Source organism: Carcharhinus amblyrhynchos, chromosome 6, assembly GCF_965287045.1.
Source record: "Carcharhinus amblyrhynchos chromosome 6, sCarAmb.v2.hapA, whole genome shotgun sequence".
NCBI lineage: Eukaryota > Metazoa > Chordata > Chondrichthyes > Carcharhiniformes > Carcharhinidae > Carcharhinus > Carcharhinus amblyrhynchos.
Genome location: NC_137329.1, coordinates 105,938,053 through 105,956,467, shown reverse-complemented (window position 1 = coordinate 105,956,467; position 18,415 = coordinate 105,938,053). Strand labels below are relative to the sequence as shown.

Genomic DNA, 18,415 nt, shown 5'->3' with positions numbered 1-18,415 from the left:
TTTGCTTAGAAGGTACAATAAGTAACTGAAAAAAAGTATTCAAAATAATTGGATATATAGTATATGTTTCAGCCAAAGACTAAGTAAAGAGCTATTGATCAACTATGTTTATAAAAAATAAAGTGGAATGTAATATGCATCGAATGATGATCACCCATGTATATCTTGCCCTATATATGAAAATGTTTTCACTTTGTATTGTTTGATTGGTCACATGAGTTGACTAATTGATTTAATTTATGGAAGTATTCTAGTTTGGTCCATTTGGAAACTTCCACTTTAACCAAACCACTTTAGTTAATGTAAGACTGTTCAATAGATTTTTTTTCCATCCTTGATGCAGCCCAAAAGGAACTCTTTGTTCCTATTGCACTATTTTGAGCTGTGTTTAAAAAAAAAGTTTCCTGGCAGACCCTGCTGTGTCTTGGAATTAAAAAGTAACTTTAGTTATGTTTAACGAAAATGGCCATTTTAAGTTAGAACTATAATTGGATTTGTTTATCTTTTTTCTAGGCAAGGAGGTCTGCTGGTTAATTTCCATCCATCAATTTTGAACTGCCTTCTTCCTCAGCTTACCAGCCCCCGGCTTGCTGTACGAAAGAGAACTATTATTGCTCTTGGTCACCTTGTTATGAGCTGTGGAAACCTGGTCTTTGTTGACTTGATTGAGCATTTGTTGACAGAGCTTGCCAAAAATGATTCAATGTCTACAACTAGGACGTATATTCAGTGTATTGCTGCTATTAGCAGACAGGCAGGGCACCGAATAGGTAACAGGAGTCTGCACTTAGTATCCTTTCTGAAATGTTTTTCAACTGTTTATAAAATCTTTTAAAGCCATTATTTGAAGGAATTTCTGAATCATTGATTATTTTCTCCTCAGGGGAATATCTGGAGAAAATAATTCCATTAGTCGTTAAGTTCTGCAGTGTTGAGGATGATGAACTGAGAGAATACTGCATTCAAGCCTTTGAGTCATTTGTGAGAAGGTAAAGTGTGATGTAGATTTTGTAATTTTAAATTGAAAAGCAATTGCTGGTGAGAAGGTCTGTGATGCAATAAACCTTTGCTTAAATGTCAAGTGTTTGTTCATAACTTCGTCTATTTTTGTAGCTAAAAATTGTCTTTGATCTGACATATATTTATGGATAGGAGATGCATGACACTAAATGTACCAGCTGAGCTGGTAATTTATTAGTAATTAAATGTTGGATCTAAATATTATTAGTTCACCAGTTTCAATTAGTTTGTGGGACAACTGTTCACATTATCATGTTTCTTAGGTGCCCTAAAGAAGTTTTTCTTCATGTCATCACCATTATTAACCTGTGTTTGAGGTATTTAACCTATGACCCAAATTATAATTATGATGATGAAGATGAAGACGATTCTGCAATGGAATCAGAAGGTGGAGATGATGACGATCAAGGTATAAAACTTGTAATTAATACTCTATCCTTTTTGTATTAAGTAGCTTGTGAGATAAGCTTACAGGTAAGCAGATAAGAATATACTTTTGTGGTTGAAGTAAATTGCGAGCATAGTGGAGGCGATGGCCTAGTGTTATTATCACTAGACAATTAATGCAGAAACTCAGCCAATGTTCTGGTGACCCAGGTTCGAATCACACAGCGGCAGATGGTGGAATTTGAATTCAATGAAAAATATCTTGAATTAAAAATCTACTGATGATGAAACCATTGTCGATTGTCAGGAGAACCCATTTGTTTCACTAATGTTCTTTAGGGAAGGAAATCTGTCATCCTTACCTGCTCTGGCCTACATGTAACTACAGAGCTACAGCAAGGTGGTTGACTCTCAACTGCCCTCGGACAACTAGGGATGGGCAATAAATGTTGGCAATGCCCATGTCCTATGAATGAATAAAAAAAGCATTATTTTTTGTGTATTGTATGATTTTAGGAAAATTACTTCCTACTTTATGGTGTTGAGATTTATTCGAGTCTTTCAGTAGCTCATCTAAGTGCTGATTTTAGTCTTGATGGTGCAAGTTATTGGAATATTTAACCATAGCGTTCATCACAACTGGGCTTGATCTGTCCTTTGCCAGACTATGTACTTTTTCAGCGCAAGTTACTCGATAGTGATCAGTACTGAAAATCCAGCCTGAATTTCTCTCTCCTCTTTCTGTTCCATCATGTAGGTGTTTGATCAATGTACCAGTTGTATTTTAATGACATTTGTACATTTTCATAAATTTTGCAACCCTTTATGTTACTAGGGAGTGATGATGAGTACAGTGATGATGATGATATGAGCTGGAAGGTACGACGTGCTGCTGCTAAGTGTTTAGATGGTGTAGTCAGCACTCGCCATGAAATGCTACCAGAATTTTATAAAACGGTATCTCCTGCGCTGATTGCCAGATTCAAGGAGCGTGAAGAAAATGTTAAAGCAGATGTTTTCCATGCATATCTCTCGCTGCTCAAACAGACCAGGCCTGCTCAGAGCTGGCATCTTGATCCAGATGCAATGGAACAAGAGGAGACCCCTTTAGTTATGCTTCAGAATCAGGTAAATTTGAAGGTGGCTTTCATCATTATAGCTGCCACGTTACGTGTCTTTATAGCAAATTCTGTTATCAATCTATGTTCATGTAGTTGTTTCTACTTTTTTTGAAGTAGTGTGATGCAAACTTAAAAATGTTATTCAATTCAAATCTTTCATTCCATCATCAGAATGCTGTGATACTTCTAAATCTATTCATTTTTCTATGTAGTCGCCTATTTTGTTCCATCTGTATTCTCCATTAATGCCACCTCAGTCTTTATTTATTTTGTTTTTATGTTAAACCAGATTGAAAATCTTAAACAGAAGTCTTTGTTAGCAAGTTGTATGTCTCGTGATCAGTGTGTTACATGCATAATCTGTGTTTTCCTCATTTGGATGAAGTATAGGTTCTCTTTGTATATGTTCTTATTGTATATTCAAGTTAGGCACTTCATTGACATTTAGTATTTCATGTAACTTCCTTCAGGTTTTCTTTCTCATTCATTTATATAATGTTAAGATCTTTAAAGAGTACGACATGTAAACAATGAATGCCTAATCCTGATCTAGCTTGAATCCCTTTAAAGGTTCCCAACATTGTTAAAGCTTTACATAAGCAGATGAAAGAGAAAAGTGTGAAGACCCGTCAGTGTTGCTTTCACATGCTGACTGAGCTGGTGAATGTGTTGCCTGGTGCTTTGACTCAGCATGTACCAGTTCTTGTTCCAGGTAAAGTATTAATAGTTTATCATCAGTTATACTGCTTCCTAAGGTTTTATCTGAAGCTGTTGAATAGAATCTTGAAGACTTTCTATCAGAGATTTCTAATGTGAAGTTGTTTTTCGTAACTAGTAAGTGCTATGTCCAGTGAATGACAATCTGCCAGTTCATATTCCACTGGTGTGATCTTACCAGCCATTCACGCAATCTCCCACTGCAGCGAGGTTGGAGAATTTGGCACGCAGCCAAATCTCTCTTCACTGCAGCAGGATGTGAAGTTCCCCCCGATGTGAACGGCTGTAATGCTCTGGCCCACATCTCTCCTTTTTAAGATGCATCTCAACCTACTTTTTTGACCAAATTTACACCAATTTCTCCCCAAGTGGCCCAGTGTCAGATGCTGTCTGATAATCTATTGAAGCGCCTTACTGGGTTAAAAATGCTGTGTAAGATTATCTGTAATCCCTAGCTCCATATTTAGGTCTGGATTTATATTGTCAGAATGGGCCAGGCAGGAAAGTTGGCATTGGCACAAAGCAGAATTAGGCTAGGGTTAGCAGGGGAAGGAAAAATAGAAAACAGTTTTTCATCAAAGAGAATCAATTACTGAAAAAGAGGAATAGATGTGAGAAAAGGATACATTTGATCCTGAGATGAGATTCAACCTATTTGTGCCATCATTAAGATCAGGTATTTCTATCTCTGCACCATTACCCCTCTTTGTCATCCCAACTCATCTGCTGAAACCCTTATTAGCTCTATACTTGATTATTCCTGTTCACTTCTTGCTGGACCACTGCGTTCTACCCTTGTAAACTTGTCATCCCTAACTCAGCTTGCCTGTGTCTCACTTTGTAGCAAGTCCTGTTCTCCTTGTGCTTGCTGACTTCCTGTCAAGCAATACCTTAGCTTTAAAAGTCTTATCATTGTTTTCAAATTACTGAATAGTCTTATCTATCTGCATCTCTGTAATCTCTAGTTCCACAACTCCCGAGATATCTGCGCTCCACTAATTCTGGTCTCTGCATTCCTTGTCATAATTTCTCCACCATTGGTGACTGCCCTCAGTTGCCTAGGTCCCAAGGTGGAATTCTCTCCCTACACCTTTTTGCCTCTCTGTCACTTTCTTCTTTTAAGATACTCCTTAAAACCTTTATTGACCAAGCTGACCTAATAGCCCAGAAGGCCTGCCAGTCAGTGGCAGAATGTGAACGCTTAATACTTGACCCTATTTGAAACTACAGCTTTACTTACGCTGGATCTTTTGGACTTGCCTGTCCCAATTCCAGCTTGGATCCATTGATGAAGTAAATTCTGATGCGTTGTGGTTCCTTTTCTTGTCTTAAGCTGAAGATACACCCCTTGAGGTCAGCTATCATTTCATTGAGTTGTACAGACTTTGAATGGACCTGTCAATGTTCTCCTCTGCATCAGCCCTTCCCTCCATACCCCCTCCCACCCCCACCCCCACCCCCCATGCACTCTCTCACACACACCCACTGTCCTGTGCCGTCCCCCATTAATGCTGACAGTTTGACATAGGCTAGATTCAGAAGCCCCATCTGAAACCTCTCAGTTGGTCAGATTGCGGGAATCCACGTGAGGCATGGAAGCGGCGAGTATTGTTATGAGGGAGAGTGGGCAGTGTGCATCGGTTGCAGGGAAAGGGATGAGAGGGGTGGTGTTGGGGTTGCCGTGGATGATAGCTGGAGTGCTTTGACACTCCCCCTCATTTGCTTAGCACTATACCTCTGTGCAGGTTTGGCATCCGAATTTGTGTTGAAAGTTCCAGGGGACATGGATGTGGGCTCTCATGGAGCCATTTCTAGCATACTGGAAGTTCTGTTTGGGTGTAAATTGGCTCTCTGAACTTTAGATGCCATTGCCACAGTCAATAGCAGCTACCATCTCAATGTTCAGCACCACGGGACTTGGAAGATCTGGACCATTATCCCCTTACGTGGCTTGGTGTCAGTTTGTTTAGTCATGCTCCTGTGAAGTGTCTTTGGGACATTTCATGACATTAAAGGCACCTTATAAATACAAGTTGTTGAAGGGGTGCTGGGAAAGCCGTTTAAAAGCCGATGGCTCAAAAAGGTGGAGAAAAGAAGACATAGTTTAAAGACCAATGATGTATGGCAGTTGAAGAGACAGGAAATTTAAAAATGGAAAACTGAATCTTGATTAATTTTCCTCCTTTGCAATACTGTATATTTGTGTTTGATTGTATGGAGTATAATAAATTTACAAAATGTATTTGGAAACTAAACAAAATTTCTAAACTAAGGTTTAAGCATACAGTATTCATATTTGTTTGCATGCAATTTGTGACATTTGGATTTGTGAATTGTCAACAGTGGATAGTTGAAGCATGACTGAATGCAAAAAAAAATCTCTTCATCAATAAAGCTACCTACTCCAAAAATAGCAAAAACGTATTCTTAGAAATGATAAAATTTATACATTTTTACTTCCTAGAAGACCATTTTATCTTTTTGTAGAATTGTATGAGGATAGTTATTTGAGATATTATAAGTAAAAAATTGATTTAGGTTGTTCATAAAAGAAAGCTATTTCATGCCATTAACATTGTTTTTCTGTTTTTTTTTTGCAGGAATAATCTTTTCCTTGAATGACAAATCCAGCTCGTCCAATCTAAAAATTGATGCTCTCTCATGTTTATATGTTATTCTTTGTAACCACTCACCTCAGGTCTTCCATCCTCATGTAGAAGCTTTAGTTCCACCAGTGGTGGCTTGCGTGGGTGATCCTTTTTACAAGATCACTTCAGAAGCCCTCCTTGTCACTCAACAGCTTGTAAAAGTAATTAGACCTGTCGATCAGTTATATTCATTTGATGCTGCTCCATACATTAACGATTTATTCACTTGTACTGTCAAGCGTTTGAAAGCTGCAGACATTGATCAAGAGGTGAAGGAGAGAGCTATCTCCTGTATGGGACAGATCATTTGTAATCTTGGGGACCATTTAGGCAGTGACTTACCCAGCACACTGCAGATTTTCTTGGAGAGGCTGAAGAACGAAATTACTAGGCTGACAACAGTGAAAGCCTTGACGTTAATTGCTGGATCTTCTCTCAAGATTGACCTGCGACCAGTGCTAGGTGAAGGTGTACCAATTTTAGCCTCATTCTTGAGGAAAAACCAGCGGGCACTGAAGTTAAGTACCCTTTCTGCTTTGGACATCTTGATCAAGAACTACAGTGACAGCCTGACACCTTCCATGATTGAAGCAGTCCTAGTGGAGCTTCCACCTCTTATTAGTGAAAGCGATATGCATGTGTCACAGATGGCCATTAGCTTTCTTACAACCTTGGCCAAGGTGCACCCATCTTCTCTTTCAAAAGTCAGTGGCTCAATCCTTACTGAGCTTATTGGGCTGGTACGGTCCCCACTACTTCAAGGAGGAGCTTTGAGTGCAATGTTGTATTTCTTCCAAGCTCTTGTTGGAACTGGAACTGCAAACCTAGGTTATATGGAGTTGTTGCGAATGTTGACTGGTCCTGTTTATTCTCAGAGCAGTGCATTGACCCACAAGCAGTCCTATTACTCAATCGCCAAGTGTGTAGCAGCACTCACCCGAGCTTGCCCCAGAGAAGGACCAGCTGTGGTTGGGCAGTTTATCCAGGATGTGAAGAACTCTAGATCTACTGATTCTATCCGTCTCTTGGCTTTGCTGTCCCTCGGAGAGGTTGGGCACCATATAGACTTGAGTGGGCAAACTGAGCTTAAATCCGTAATCTTAGAAGCTTTCTCTTCCTCCAGTGAAGAGGTCAAATCTGCAGCATCGTATGCGCTTGGAAGCATTAGTGTTGGAAATCTTCCTGAGTACCTGCCTTTTGTTCTACAAGAAATAACAAGTCAGCCTAAAAGGCAGTACCTTCTCTTACATTCTCTGAAGGAGATTATAAGCTCTTCTTCAGTTGGAGGCCTCAAACCATATGTAGAAAATATTTGGAATTTGCTTTTGAAGCACTGTGAGTGTGCAGAAGAAGGAACTCGAAATGTTGTTGCAGAATGCCTGGGCAAGCTTACTCTGATAGATCCAGAAACGTTACTACCACGGCTTAAAGGATACTTGGAATCAGGTAGGCTATTTATATGGAGCATGTTTAAAAATTGCTTAGACTTAATATGGAACTCTTAACTTTTTAAACTTCTTTACATAGAAATTTTAAGGAAAAGACTAGAATTTCACATAATCTGTAATTATTATAACATTGTAATAACCACCTGTTGCGTTGTGGTTATGCAGAAAGCCATTGTTACTACCTCAGTGTGTAATGTACTGTGGTACTTTGGGAAGAACTGGCCAGTGTCCAGAAAGAGGGCTATGTTTGGAAAGAAAATGAGAGGAGAGTAATTAAAAAAATCAAATAAAAGGGAAGGTTAATGACCAGGATACTGTAGTACTTGGAGACCTGCCACAAATTCTGTTCCCTCGCCACTGACTCTTGTCTGAGGCTGAACCAAACCATTTGCAAACTTGTAGTTTTATTTGACCCTGAGATGAGCTTCTGACCACATATTCTTGCCATCACTTAGACTATTTCCAGTCTGCAGCATTGCCTGTCTCCCTGCATCCAGGCCTCAGATCATCTGTTGAACCCTTCCCCCATTCATGCTATTGCTACTTGTAGATTTAACCATTTCAAGCAGCATTTGACCAGCCTGTCATCTTTCACCCTTTTACAAACTTGGTCATCTAAAATCCTGATGCCTGTGCCCTAACCTGCACCAAGTCCTGTTTACCCATTAGCCTTTCTGTTCTCTGATCTACACTAGCTCCTGATTAAAAAAATCTCTACTTTTAAATTATCGCCCTTTTCCTCCCCTCAAATCTCTCCATGGCCATGTTCCTCTCTCTCTGTTAAGCTCTAAAATTCTCCAAGATATCTACATTCCCCTAGTTCTGACCATCCTTGGTTTTATATGTGCTGCGATTGGCAGCCATGCCATCAGCTGCCAAGCTCCTTGTCTCTGGAATTCTTTATCCAAACCTCTTGTCTCTTTACCCATGTTTCCGCTTTTAAAACACTCCTTAAAACCTATCTCCTTGACCATACTTTTGGTCATCTGCCCTATTGTCTCCTAATATAGCTCCTTGTCAAATTCTGTTTGATAATGCTTTTGTGAAGTACCTTAGAATATTTTACTAGGTGTTCAATAAGTGGAAAGATTCTTGTAGTAATTAGCAATATCTTTCTTACGGCTACTTCTGTGATGAGTGAACTTCAATACAAATTGGTCCTTGTTTATAAATTAAAAGCCCTTTTTGATCTTTACACTTTGTTTAGTCAGCTTATATGTGACTCGAGCAAGATTCTCTATCCAGCAAGAGAGACTCTAGCTGGTCTCTAGTCTGAAGGAGTTGAAATTTATATTTAAAAATTGCTGCTCTTAAACAAGAAATCATAAAGGGATTGCACTGGAATCAGTATTCTGTCTAGTATTATTCAGTCTGTGGTGTGCTTTAAACTTGTTGTTTTCCTATAGGATCTTCCTACGCTCGAAGCTCTGTGGTTACAGCTGTGAAGTTTACGATTTCTGATCACCCACAGCCAATTGATCCTCTATTAAAGAACTGCATAGGTAAACATGTTTCTGTTCATTCACAATTCCTGGTGGTATGTTAATTGTTTTGAAATTTTTTTCAATGTTTGCACGTGTTAAAATTTAGTTGCAATTAAGTTAAATTAAGGGCAAGTAATGATAATGCGTGCAAACTACCACTCTTCTGTCAACCTGTGCGCATGCCATCAGTTGGGAAATGGTGAGCAGTACTTTGGCGATTTCAAGGAAATAAAACTTCCCTGGAGGCTGAAAGGATAAATGTGAGTCTGGTTTCACAAGTGGAATTAAGTTGTTCAAATCAGAAGACTGCAGATTCATTCCAGCTATGTGTCGTGTTAATGGTGTTTGCTAGAAAGCAAAGGTGCTGCAGTGGCTGTGGTACCTTGAGGAAGGATGGGTGGGATCAGGGGAGTATTGGTGCAGCTAAGCTTCTTATTGCTGATGTCAGTGGGTTTAGTGTCTGTTGGTCAAATTGCATGAGTAGGTGCTGTGTGAGGACAGGTTTAGGCTGGACTGAAATGTCCCTGCTGATAGTTTACTGACATTGCTGTGCACGCTTGGCCATGAAGAATGGCTACTTGTGTGAGGACTTGGGCAACAGTGGACTACATCTCAACAGGAATTAACATTTGTGGGGATTAAAAGGTGCTGTGGTGATTTTAGGTAAACAAAATAAAGGTGCATAAATTATCTAGTAACTCTTATTTAAATTACTCTTTCAGGTGATTTCCTGAAAACATTGGAAGATCCAGATCTCAATGTGAGAAGAGTAGCTTTAGTTACCTTCAATTCAGCTGCACATAACAAACCATCGCTAATCAGGGATCTCTTGGATACTGTTCTTCCTCATCTTTATAATGAAACAAAAGTTAGGAAGGAATTAATAAGAGAGGTTTGTATTTTGGTTTGAAAACGCTTAGTGAATTTATAAATTCTGCATTTTAACTATGTTTCATCACTGTTTCTCTTTTTTGTAAGGTGGAAATGGGACCATTCAAGCATACTGTAGATGATGGTTTAGACATTAGGAAAGCAGCTTTTGAATGCATGTACACACTTCTGGATAGCTGTCTTGACAGATTAGACATTTTTGAATTCCTGAACCATGTTGAAGATGGACTGAAGGACCATTATGACATCAAGGTACATAACATGAATATAGATTATGTTGTTCAATAACAATTAGCTAAATTTAAAAAAAAAGCTGCTTAATTGGAGTGTCAGTTCTTCATGGATAAATTTTGGACATTTTACCTTGGTGGACATCACCATTATTGCATGTTGCGAGGGTTTAGTGATCAGGTTTAGTGAACCATTTCCCCATCTGCACAGCCACCTCTCATTAGCAGAGGGACACTTGAGGCTAAGTGTACCAGTCTAGGTAGAAGCCACCTAACTTATTGCATTATTATTGACCAAATGTGGATCATTCAGACATGGCTTGGGACTATATCATGCAGTGGATTTACCCACTGTCTAGACTTTGTTTCTGTGTGCTCATTTTGGATATTTTAAGTTGAAATATGTTCAAGGCTGATTGTATTATATTTTGGAAAAATGAAAGCGTGTGTTTAGCATAATGTTGCAGAAAACCAGCTTATTGCCCAAACTTTTTTTTTAAAACCTAACAGATGCTGACCTTCTTGATGTTAGTACGATTATCCACTCTTTGTCCAAGTGCGGTTCTACAGAGATTGGACAGGCTGGTGGAACCTTTACGGGCGACCTGTACAACTAAGGTATATATTTTAAAGTTCAATATATAATCTAGTGGGCTATAGAAAAGGTACACTTGTTGCCCAGGCTATTTTTAGGCCACTGAATTACTTGACTGAAATCGAATTTTCACATGATTTGTGGATATATGAGTGCAGCATGGAGGTAATGACTTAAGATGATAACAAATAGGTGCAGATGCAGGTATTCAGCTCCTTAAGCCTGCTTTGACATTTAGTAAGGTCACGACTGATCTGATTGTGGGCTCAATACCACTCTTCTGTCTGTTTCCATAAGTCTGGACTCCCTTGTAGATCAGAACTGTGTCTAATTCAGCCTTGAATATCTTGAATGACAAAATGATAAATGCTCCCTTGGGTAGAGAATTCTGAAGCTTAATGACCCACTGAAAGAAGAAAGGTTTCCTCATCTATGTCCTAAATGGGAGATCCCTTATTCTGAAACTTTGCCCTCTAGTTTTAGATCCCTCCTTAAGGAGCAACATTCTTTTGGCATCTACCTTATCAAGCCCCCTCAGAATTTTACGTTTCAAGAAGATCACCTTTCATTTTTCTATTTGAGAGTGAGACCAACCTGCTCAACTTTTCCTAATGACACAACCCCTTCATCCCACGAATTGGTCTAGTGAACCCTTTTGTAAACTGTCTCCAATATAACTATGGCATCTGTAATTTCAGGACTGTGCTCAGGGTAAATGTGCACTGTTGTGGGCTTATAAATTATCCTTTATGATTTCAGTAACATCTTAGTGTATTATGGGATCTTTATTTGCAGCTCAAACTGCATGCTTTGGCAAATATGATTGGGACATTTGATATATACAGAGCTGACTGCTTTTTAATTCTTAAATACAAAATCTGTATTGAACAGTGGGAACAAAATAGAACCCATAGCTAACAGATCTTTAACAAAATATTATGGTTAATATTGCAAATACTGGCATAGTTACACTAATAACTTTCAGGTCTGGTTTCAGATGTTCCTTGTTAGTGGATTAATTTATAGAACATAGAACACTACAGCACAAACAGGCCCTTTGGCCCACCAGTTGCGCCAATCACTTGTATACCTACTAAGCCATAGACCTATCTATAACCCCCAATCCCATTAGATCCCATATACTCATCCAGAAGTCTTTTAAAAGACCCTAGCGAGTTCGCCTCCACCACCACCGATGGCAGCCGATTCCATTCACTCACCACCCTCTGAGTGAAAAACTTACCCCTAACATCTCCTCTGTACTTGCTTCCCTGCACTTTAAATCTGTGTCCTCTCGTAGCGACCATTTCAGCCCTGGGAAATAGCCTCCGAGAATCCACCCTATCTATTCCTCTCAACATCTTATAAACCTCTATCAGGTCGCCTCTCAACCTTTGTCTCTCCAGGGAGAAGAGTCCCAGCTCCCTCAACCTATCTTCATAAGGCATGCCTCCCAATCCAGGCAACATCCTTGTAAATCTCCTCTGCACCCTTTCAATAGCTTCCACGTCCTTCCTTTAGTGAGGCGACCAGAACTGCACACAGTACTCCAAGTGGGGTGTGACAAGGGTCCTATAAAGTTGCAGCATTACCTCCCGACTCCTAAACTCAATCCCTCGATTAATGAAGGCCAGTACACCATACGCCTTCTTGACCACATCCTCCACCTGCGAAGCCGATTTAAGAGTCCTGTGGACCCGGACCCCAAAATCCCTCTGCTCTTCAACACAGCTAAGACTCCTACCCTTGATATTGTATTCCTTCATCCCATTGGTCCTGTCAAAATGGACCACTACACATTTATCTGCGTTGAAGTCCATCTGCCACTTCTCTGCCCAGCATCCTATCTATGTCCCGCTGCAACTTCTGACATCCCTCCAGACCATCCACAACACCACCAACTTTCGTATCGTCTGCGAACTTGCTAACCCATCCCTCCAGTTCCTCATCCAGGTCATTTATGAAAATGACAAACAGCAAGGGTCCTAGAACAGATCCCTGGGGCACTCCACTGGTGCCAGACCTCCATGCAGAAAAAGACCCATCCACAACCACTTTCTGCCTTCTGCAGGCAAGCCAGTTCTGGATCCACAAGGCCAAAGCCCCCTGGATCCCATGCCCTCTCACCTTCTCAAGAAGTCTTGCATGGGGGACCTTATCAAACGCCTTGCTGAAGTCCATGTAAACCACGTCTACCGCTCTTCCTTCGTCAATGTGCCCAGTCACATTCTCAAAAAACTCAATTAGGCTCGTAAGGCACGATCTGCCCTTGACAAAACCATGTTGACTATTTCTGATCATTCTAAACTTCTCCAAATGCTCATAAATCTTGTCCCTCAGAAGTCTCTCCATCAACTTATCAACCACTGAGGTCAGACTCACCGGTCGGTAATTTCCCGGGCTATCCCTGTTCCCTTTCTTGAAAATAGGAACCACATCCGCAATCCTCCGGAACCTCTCCTGTCTCCATCGATGACGCAAAGATCATCGCCAGGGGCTCTGCAATCACTTCCCTCACCTCCCACAGTAACCTGGGGTACATCCCATCTGGTCCCGGCAACTTGTCTATCTTGATAGAGTTTAAAAGTTCTAACACATCCTCTTCCTTAACATCCACATACTCAATCTTTTCAGACTGCCGCAAACCTGTAGTACAACCTCCCAGATCACTTTCCACCGTGAATACCGAGGCAAAGTACTCATTAAGCACCTCTGCCATTTCTTCCGGTTCCACACAGACTTTTCCCCCTTCACCTTTTTATAGGTCCTATCCCTTATCCTTTTACTTTTTACATATTTGTAGAAGGCCTTGGGATTCTCCTTAATCTTACCTGCCAAGGCCTTCTCATGACCCCTTCTGGCTCACCTAATTTCCTTTTTAAGCTCCTTTCTACAAGCCTTATACTCCTCAAGATCCTTACCATCTCCTAGCTCTCTGAACCTATTATACACCTTTCCTTTCTTCCTGACTAGGTTCACCACAACCTTCGTGCACCACAGTTCCCGTGCCCTACCAAAACCTCCTTGTCTCATCGGAACGTTATCGTGCAGAGCTCCAGCCAAATTCTCCCCTGAATCTGGCTAAGTCAGGGGTTCTATTCGTAGACACGCAGGGTAGAATAGGTGTAGGGTGATGCGGCGGCGCGGGCTTGTTGGGCCGAAGGGCCTGTTTCCCGTGCTGGGTTGTTCTTTGTTCTTTGTTCAAACATTCATAAGAACATAAGAACATAAGAAATAGGAGCAGGAGTAGGCCATCTAGCCCTTCGAGCCTGCCCCGCCATTCAATAAGATCATGGCTGATCTGTCGTGGCTCAGTTCCACATTATCGCCCTCTCCCCATAACCCTTAATCCTCTCGCTTATCAAAAACCCATCAACCCGCGTCTTAAAAATATTTAGCGAGGCAGCCTCCACCACTTCAACGGGCAGAGAATTCCAGAGATTCACCACCCTTTGAGTGAAGAAGTTCCTCCTCAACTCCGTTCTAAACCGCCCCCTCTTTATCTTGAGGCTGTGCCCCCTAGTTCTACTGTCCTTTCTGAGCGGGAAGAGTCTCTCCACCTCTATCCTATCCATCCCATTCATCATCTTATATGTCTCAATGAGATCTCCCCTCATTCTTCTAAACTCTAACGAGTACAAGCCTAGTTTATTCAGCCTCTCCTCATAGTTCAACCCCCTCAACTCCGGTATCAGCCTAGTAAACCTCCTCTGCACTCCCTCCAAGGCCAAAATATCCTTGCGTAAGTGCGGCGACCAAAACTGCACACAGTATTCCAGCTGCGGCCTCACCAATGCCCTGTACAGTTGCAGCAAGACCTCCCTACTTTTATATTCAATCCCCCTTGCTATGAAGGCCAGCATCCCATTTGCCTTCCTGACCACCTGCTGCACCTGCAGGCTGGGTTTTTGTGACTCATGCACAAGGACCCCGAGGTCCCTCTGCACCGTCGCATGCTGCATTCCTTGAATATCCGCCACCTTCCTTCTGTACTTTTCCCCAAGAACGCCTCCTTCCAGTTTATTTGTCCAATTATCTGTCTGATGTCTTCATATTTCCCCTTACTCCAGACAAATCTGCTTAAAAAAGTGAGACAGATTTTTTTATTGCACTTTATGATGTCCAGAGTTGAAATCGAGCAGGCATCATCTAACATGAAAAACAAGGAAATATTGAAACTTTATTCCCTGCTCTGTCCCTTATTCACTCCAACTACACAAAATATTGGAATTCTTTTAGTTTGCCAGCTTATAAAATTGTTTTTAAATTCTAAGATTATTTCTTTGCAGTCTTAAGATTTTAATGGTTTGATTTAATAGGTAAAAGCTAACTCGGTCAAACAGGAGTTTGAGAAGCAAGACGAACTGAAACGCTCAGCCATGCGGGCAGTTGCAGCACTGTTGACCATTCCGGAAGCAGAGAAAAGTCCACTTATGAGTGAGTTTCAGTCTCAAATAAGTTCCAACCCTGAGCTGGCAGCCATCTTTGAAAGCATCCAAAAGGACTCATCTTCTACTAGCTTGGAGTCAATGGACACTACCTAAATATTTTCTTCCAAAGAAGGAATCTTTAATTCTTGTATTGATGTTATGCACTGAAATCTCAGTCAGTACGCAAGCAAAAAGAAAATCTGTACTTGAGCTTTAAGCTTATGAATTCATTTTTACTTTCGTGGAAATTCTAGTTTTTGTTTATTGTTGCTTTTTTAGTAGTTAACTCAAAGTCCTTGTAGTTAAAGTGGAAAAAAATAGTGTAAATTACACAGAACATTTTGTTATATCACACTCAATTCAGCAGTATTTAAAAGGCAATGCATTTGTAGAAGTAGATTGTGCATAGGTATGCAATAAGGATTTTGGTGTGCTGAATGAACTTGGAATATACACGTTAAACTTTCCTCCCAAGATTTTTTTCTTTCAGGAAACTTCATGCCATTCACTTTTTATTTTATTATGTGATTTTTGCAAGGAAAAAAAGGAGAAAAAAATGTCTGTTCACCTGTCTACTTTTTTTTGTTTTGGCTTGCTAAACAATAGTTATAAGAACTCTGCTTTGTGAGATTTATTATATTAAAATGGTTGGCACAGTTCTTAAATCATAGGTTGGGACTTCCAATTTCTTGGAATGGCAACCTATTTCCATAATGCATTGATACTGCATGGGACATTCCAAAATGTATGTTCTGTAAAATGTGTTTTGTTTGGAATACAAAGCTTGAATTCAAAAGATGATTTCATCCTCTGCACCGCTAATGCCTTGCTAGTTTTGTTTATTGATCTTATTATAGTTTTCCATTCCATTAATTTTTTTCAAGTAAAGGTAGAATAAACCTGCACTAAAAACTGTACTACATTGGGTCCAACTGAAATTAATAGGAATGTATTGAATCAAAAAACCTCATGCCTGGAAGCTCCCAAAGTTGGAATAACTATTTCACCTGTAACCTATTTTATATTACCCTGAAAAGGCTATTGCGCACAAAACAGTGAGGCACTCTGGAATTGTTGAATGGTAGTGCCACAATCTACCACCGTTTTTCTTTTAGTGGAATTAGCACCTTCAGTTGAAGCTGCATGTTCAGGGAACGCCATCCAAAATTGGCTTAATTCAATGGTAGATGAAGTCCTAAAAGAGTCAGTGTTACTTGGTGCTGTGTTTCAAAATTGATGCACGGAGTAGCTTCCACTTACATGATATGCTGTGGGTAAAATAACATCTCACAAGACTTCAGGGATTGGAGTAGGAATTGTGGGGAACATTAAAGAAGGTGCCAAGGCAGCAGTTGTTTTGGATGATGTTGGCTAGGTATTTGATGAAAGTGCATGCTGCGTAAATGTTGTTTGTAGGTGGTGTAGGGGACACCAGAATATGTGATGGCTGATGGGACAAACATCAGCTGCTCTTAATTGTGCCCATGGTGTTCAAAAGCTGTGGAACTTTAGAAGCTATTTGATAGAAATTTCAGAATATAATTAATCTACATTTTAGATAACGTGATGACAATACAAACCTAATCTGAAAATTGCTTTGTAAATTCTCCCCTCTGACCACTGTACACATCATATAGTTTCCATTTAAATGTTTAACATTGTAAGAGCAATGGTCATCATATTATATGTTTGATTCAGAAATCTAACATAAGCAGCTAATATTCTATCGGGTAATGGTCATCTTGCATTATTGTTATCTTTTGCCATCAAGCAAGCTGCTTTTTCTGTATGCTGCAAATGGTCAGTGTACCTTTTAGACATTCTTTAATGATGCCTGAATTTCCAATTTGTTTAAAATGGCATCAGTTTATCAGCAGAAAAAAAGCTGATCCGTTATTGCAATTAATTTCCCTTCTTGAATGAGTTATGTCAAGTCTGATCTATAGGATAACTTTTTTCTCCGAAAGTTGGAATTTTGAAAGCTCTATTGAAAGTAAACTTGTTTTACAACTGGATCCTGATACATAATTAGTTATCTGACAATATCTGGACTGGGATTGATGATTTTTGTACTTCCCATCTATTTGCAATTCATCAGTTTAAATTGGTTGGGGGAAAATGCATTTTACAGAAATGTGAAGAGATTTGAAGGTCTCCAAATTTTGTCTATGTATTGGTTTGTAGAATCTTTCAATTTTTTTTGATAAAACTGGAATTTTATGTTGGAGTTTTGCTTAAATGTGTACCAAGACTTCTTTTTTGCTCGTTTGAGTATTATCTGTATTACTGACAAACTTTAGGTTCATTCATTGTATCTGTACTACAGAATGGTACTTCGTGTACGCATATGTGTACATGATCTGTACTTTAACATGCACCCTAGACTGGTGCTTTGTTTCCTGCATGCAGTCATCTGAAATATTTTTGATGTGTTGGTAATGCACTAAAAATGCTTCAGGTGCCCAGAGACACTAAAGGCTTTGATGTAAATGGCTGTTGTATACATCACAGCTCAAAAGCCTGTGAATGTCATTTTGTTTTGGCTGGTGAAGCTCACTTATGCCTATGGTGCTTATGAATTATGCATTGATGCCTTTGGTTTATTCTTTGTAATTGCATGTTTTAATAACAATTCTGTAAAATGGGAACTGCTTTAGTATATTGGAATTCTTATGTACTTCTATTAGGTGCTTATTGAATGGTTATTTTCTAAACTGATCTATTTAAATGATCAATCCTGATTCAAATCATTGTCCCGTTATTGCATAAATTAAGACTAACAACACTTGACTTTGAAAAACAGCTGACAAAAGATCTTTTCACTAAAATGTACTTCAACAGAAAATTGGTAAATAGAATCAACAGTGGCCTTTTTTTTGTTTGAGTTGTAGTTGATGCCCACTGTAGGTTTTGTTTGTTCTAACAAACAAATTTGCATAAGAATATTGCTTTAAAAGCTACATGCCCAGTTGCAGCAAAACATCATTTATACAATAATAGTATTGGTTTATTTCCAAAATATAGGATATATATATATAAGAACTTTGTTAAATATCCCTGTCACATCTTAGTTTACCAAAATATTGTACATCAGTGGTTGCAAAGTTGAAACATAGTTGCTGCACTTATGATGGCCAGTTTTGTGCACAGCAAGTTGATTTGTTCATCATGATGGTACTCACCTTATCATAGAATCTTCTTGGAAAGCTGATATTAAGTCAGTTTATGATCTCATCTGAAACATAGTACTTCAGGTATTGTAACAAGTTAGGACAAAAACTTCAAGTCCTTAATGCGATTATTTCCATCCTGTTCTGGACATCATGTTCTGTTTCATCATGGCTTGTTTAAAACTGTAAACCTAACCATGTTTTCAGATCACCAAAAGGACTCAAGGGTTCGGGAAGGTGGCTCACCGCTATATTCCTAGGACAAATAGGTGAT

At 39.6% G+C, this 18,415-nt stretch overlaps 1 protein-coding gene across 1 annotated transcript in view; it reads left to right on the top strand.

Annotated features, from left to right (window-relative positions):
- Positions 1-17,718, top strand: part of cand1 (cullin-associated and neddylation-dissociated 1) — a 43,845-nt gene extending 26,127 nt beyond the window's left edge. Inside the window, exons 5-15 of the mRNA XM_080191138.1 lie at positions 514-770; positions 884-989; positions 1,284-1,429; positions 2,243-2,535; positions 3,099-3,240; positions 5,846-7,339; positions 8,748-8,843; positions 9,548-9,717; positions 9,804-9,968; positions 10,457-10,564; positions 14,861-17,718. Coding sequence (XP_080047264.1) covers positions 514-770; positions 884-989; positions 1,284-1,429; positions 2,243-2,535; positions 3,099-3,240; positions 5,846-7,339; positions 8,748-8,843; positions 9,548-9,717; positions 9,804-9,968; positions 10,457-10,564; positions 14,861-15,085 — 3,202 coding nt within the window. The 3' untranslated portion in view covers positions 15,086-17,718. The remainder of the gene's footprint in view (positions 1-513; positions 771-883; positions 990-1,283; positions 1,430-2,242; positions 2,536-3,098; positions 3,241-5,845; positions 7,340-8,747; positions 8,844-9,547; positions 9,718-9,803; positions 9,969-10,456; positions 10,565-14,860) is intronic.
- The last annotated feature ends 697 nt before the right edge of the window (positions 17,719-18,415 follow it).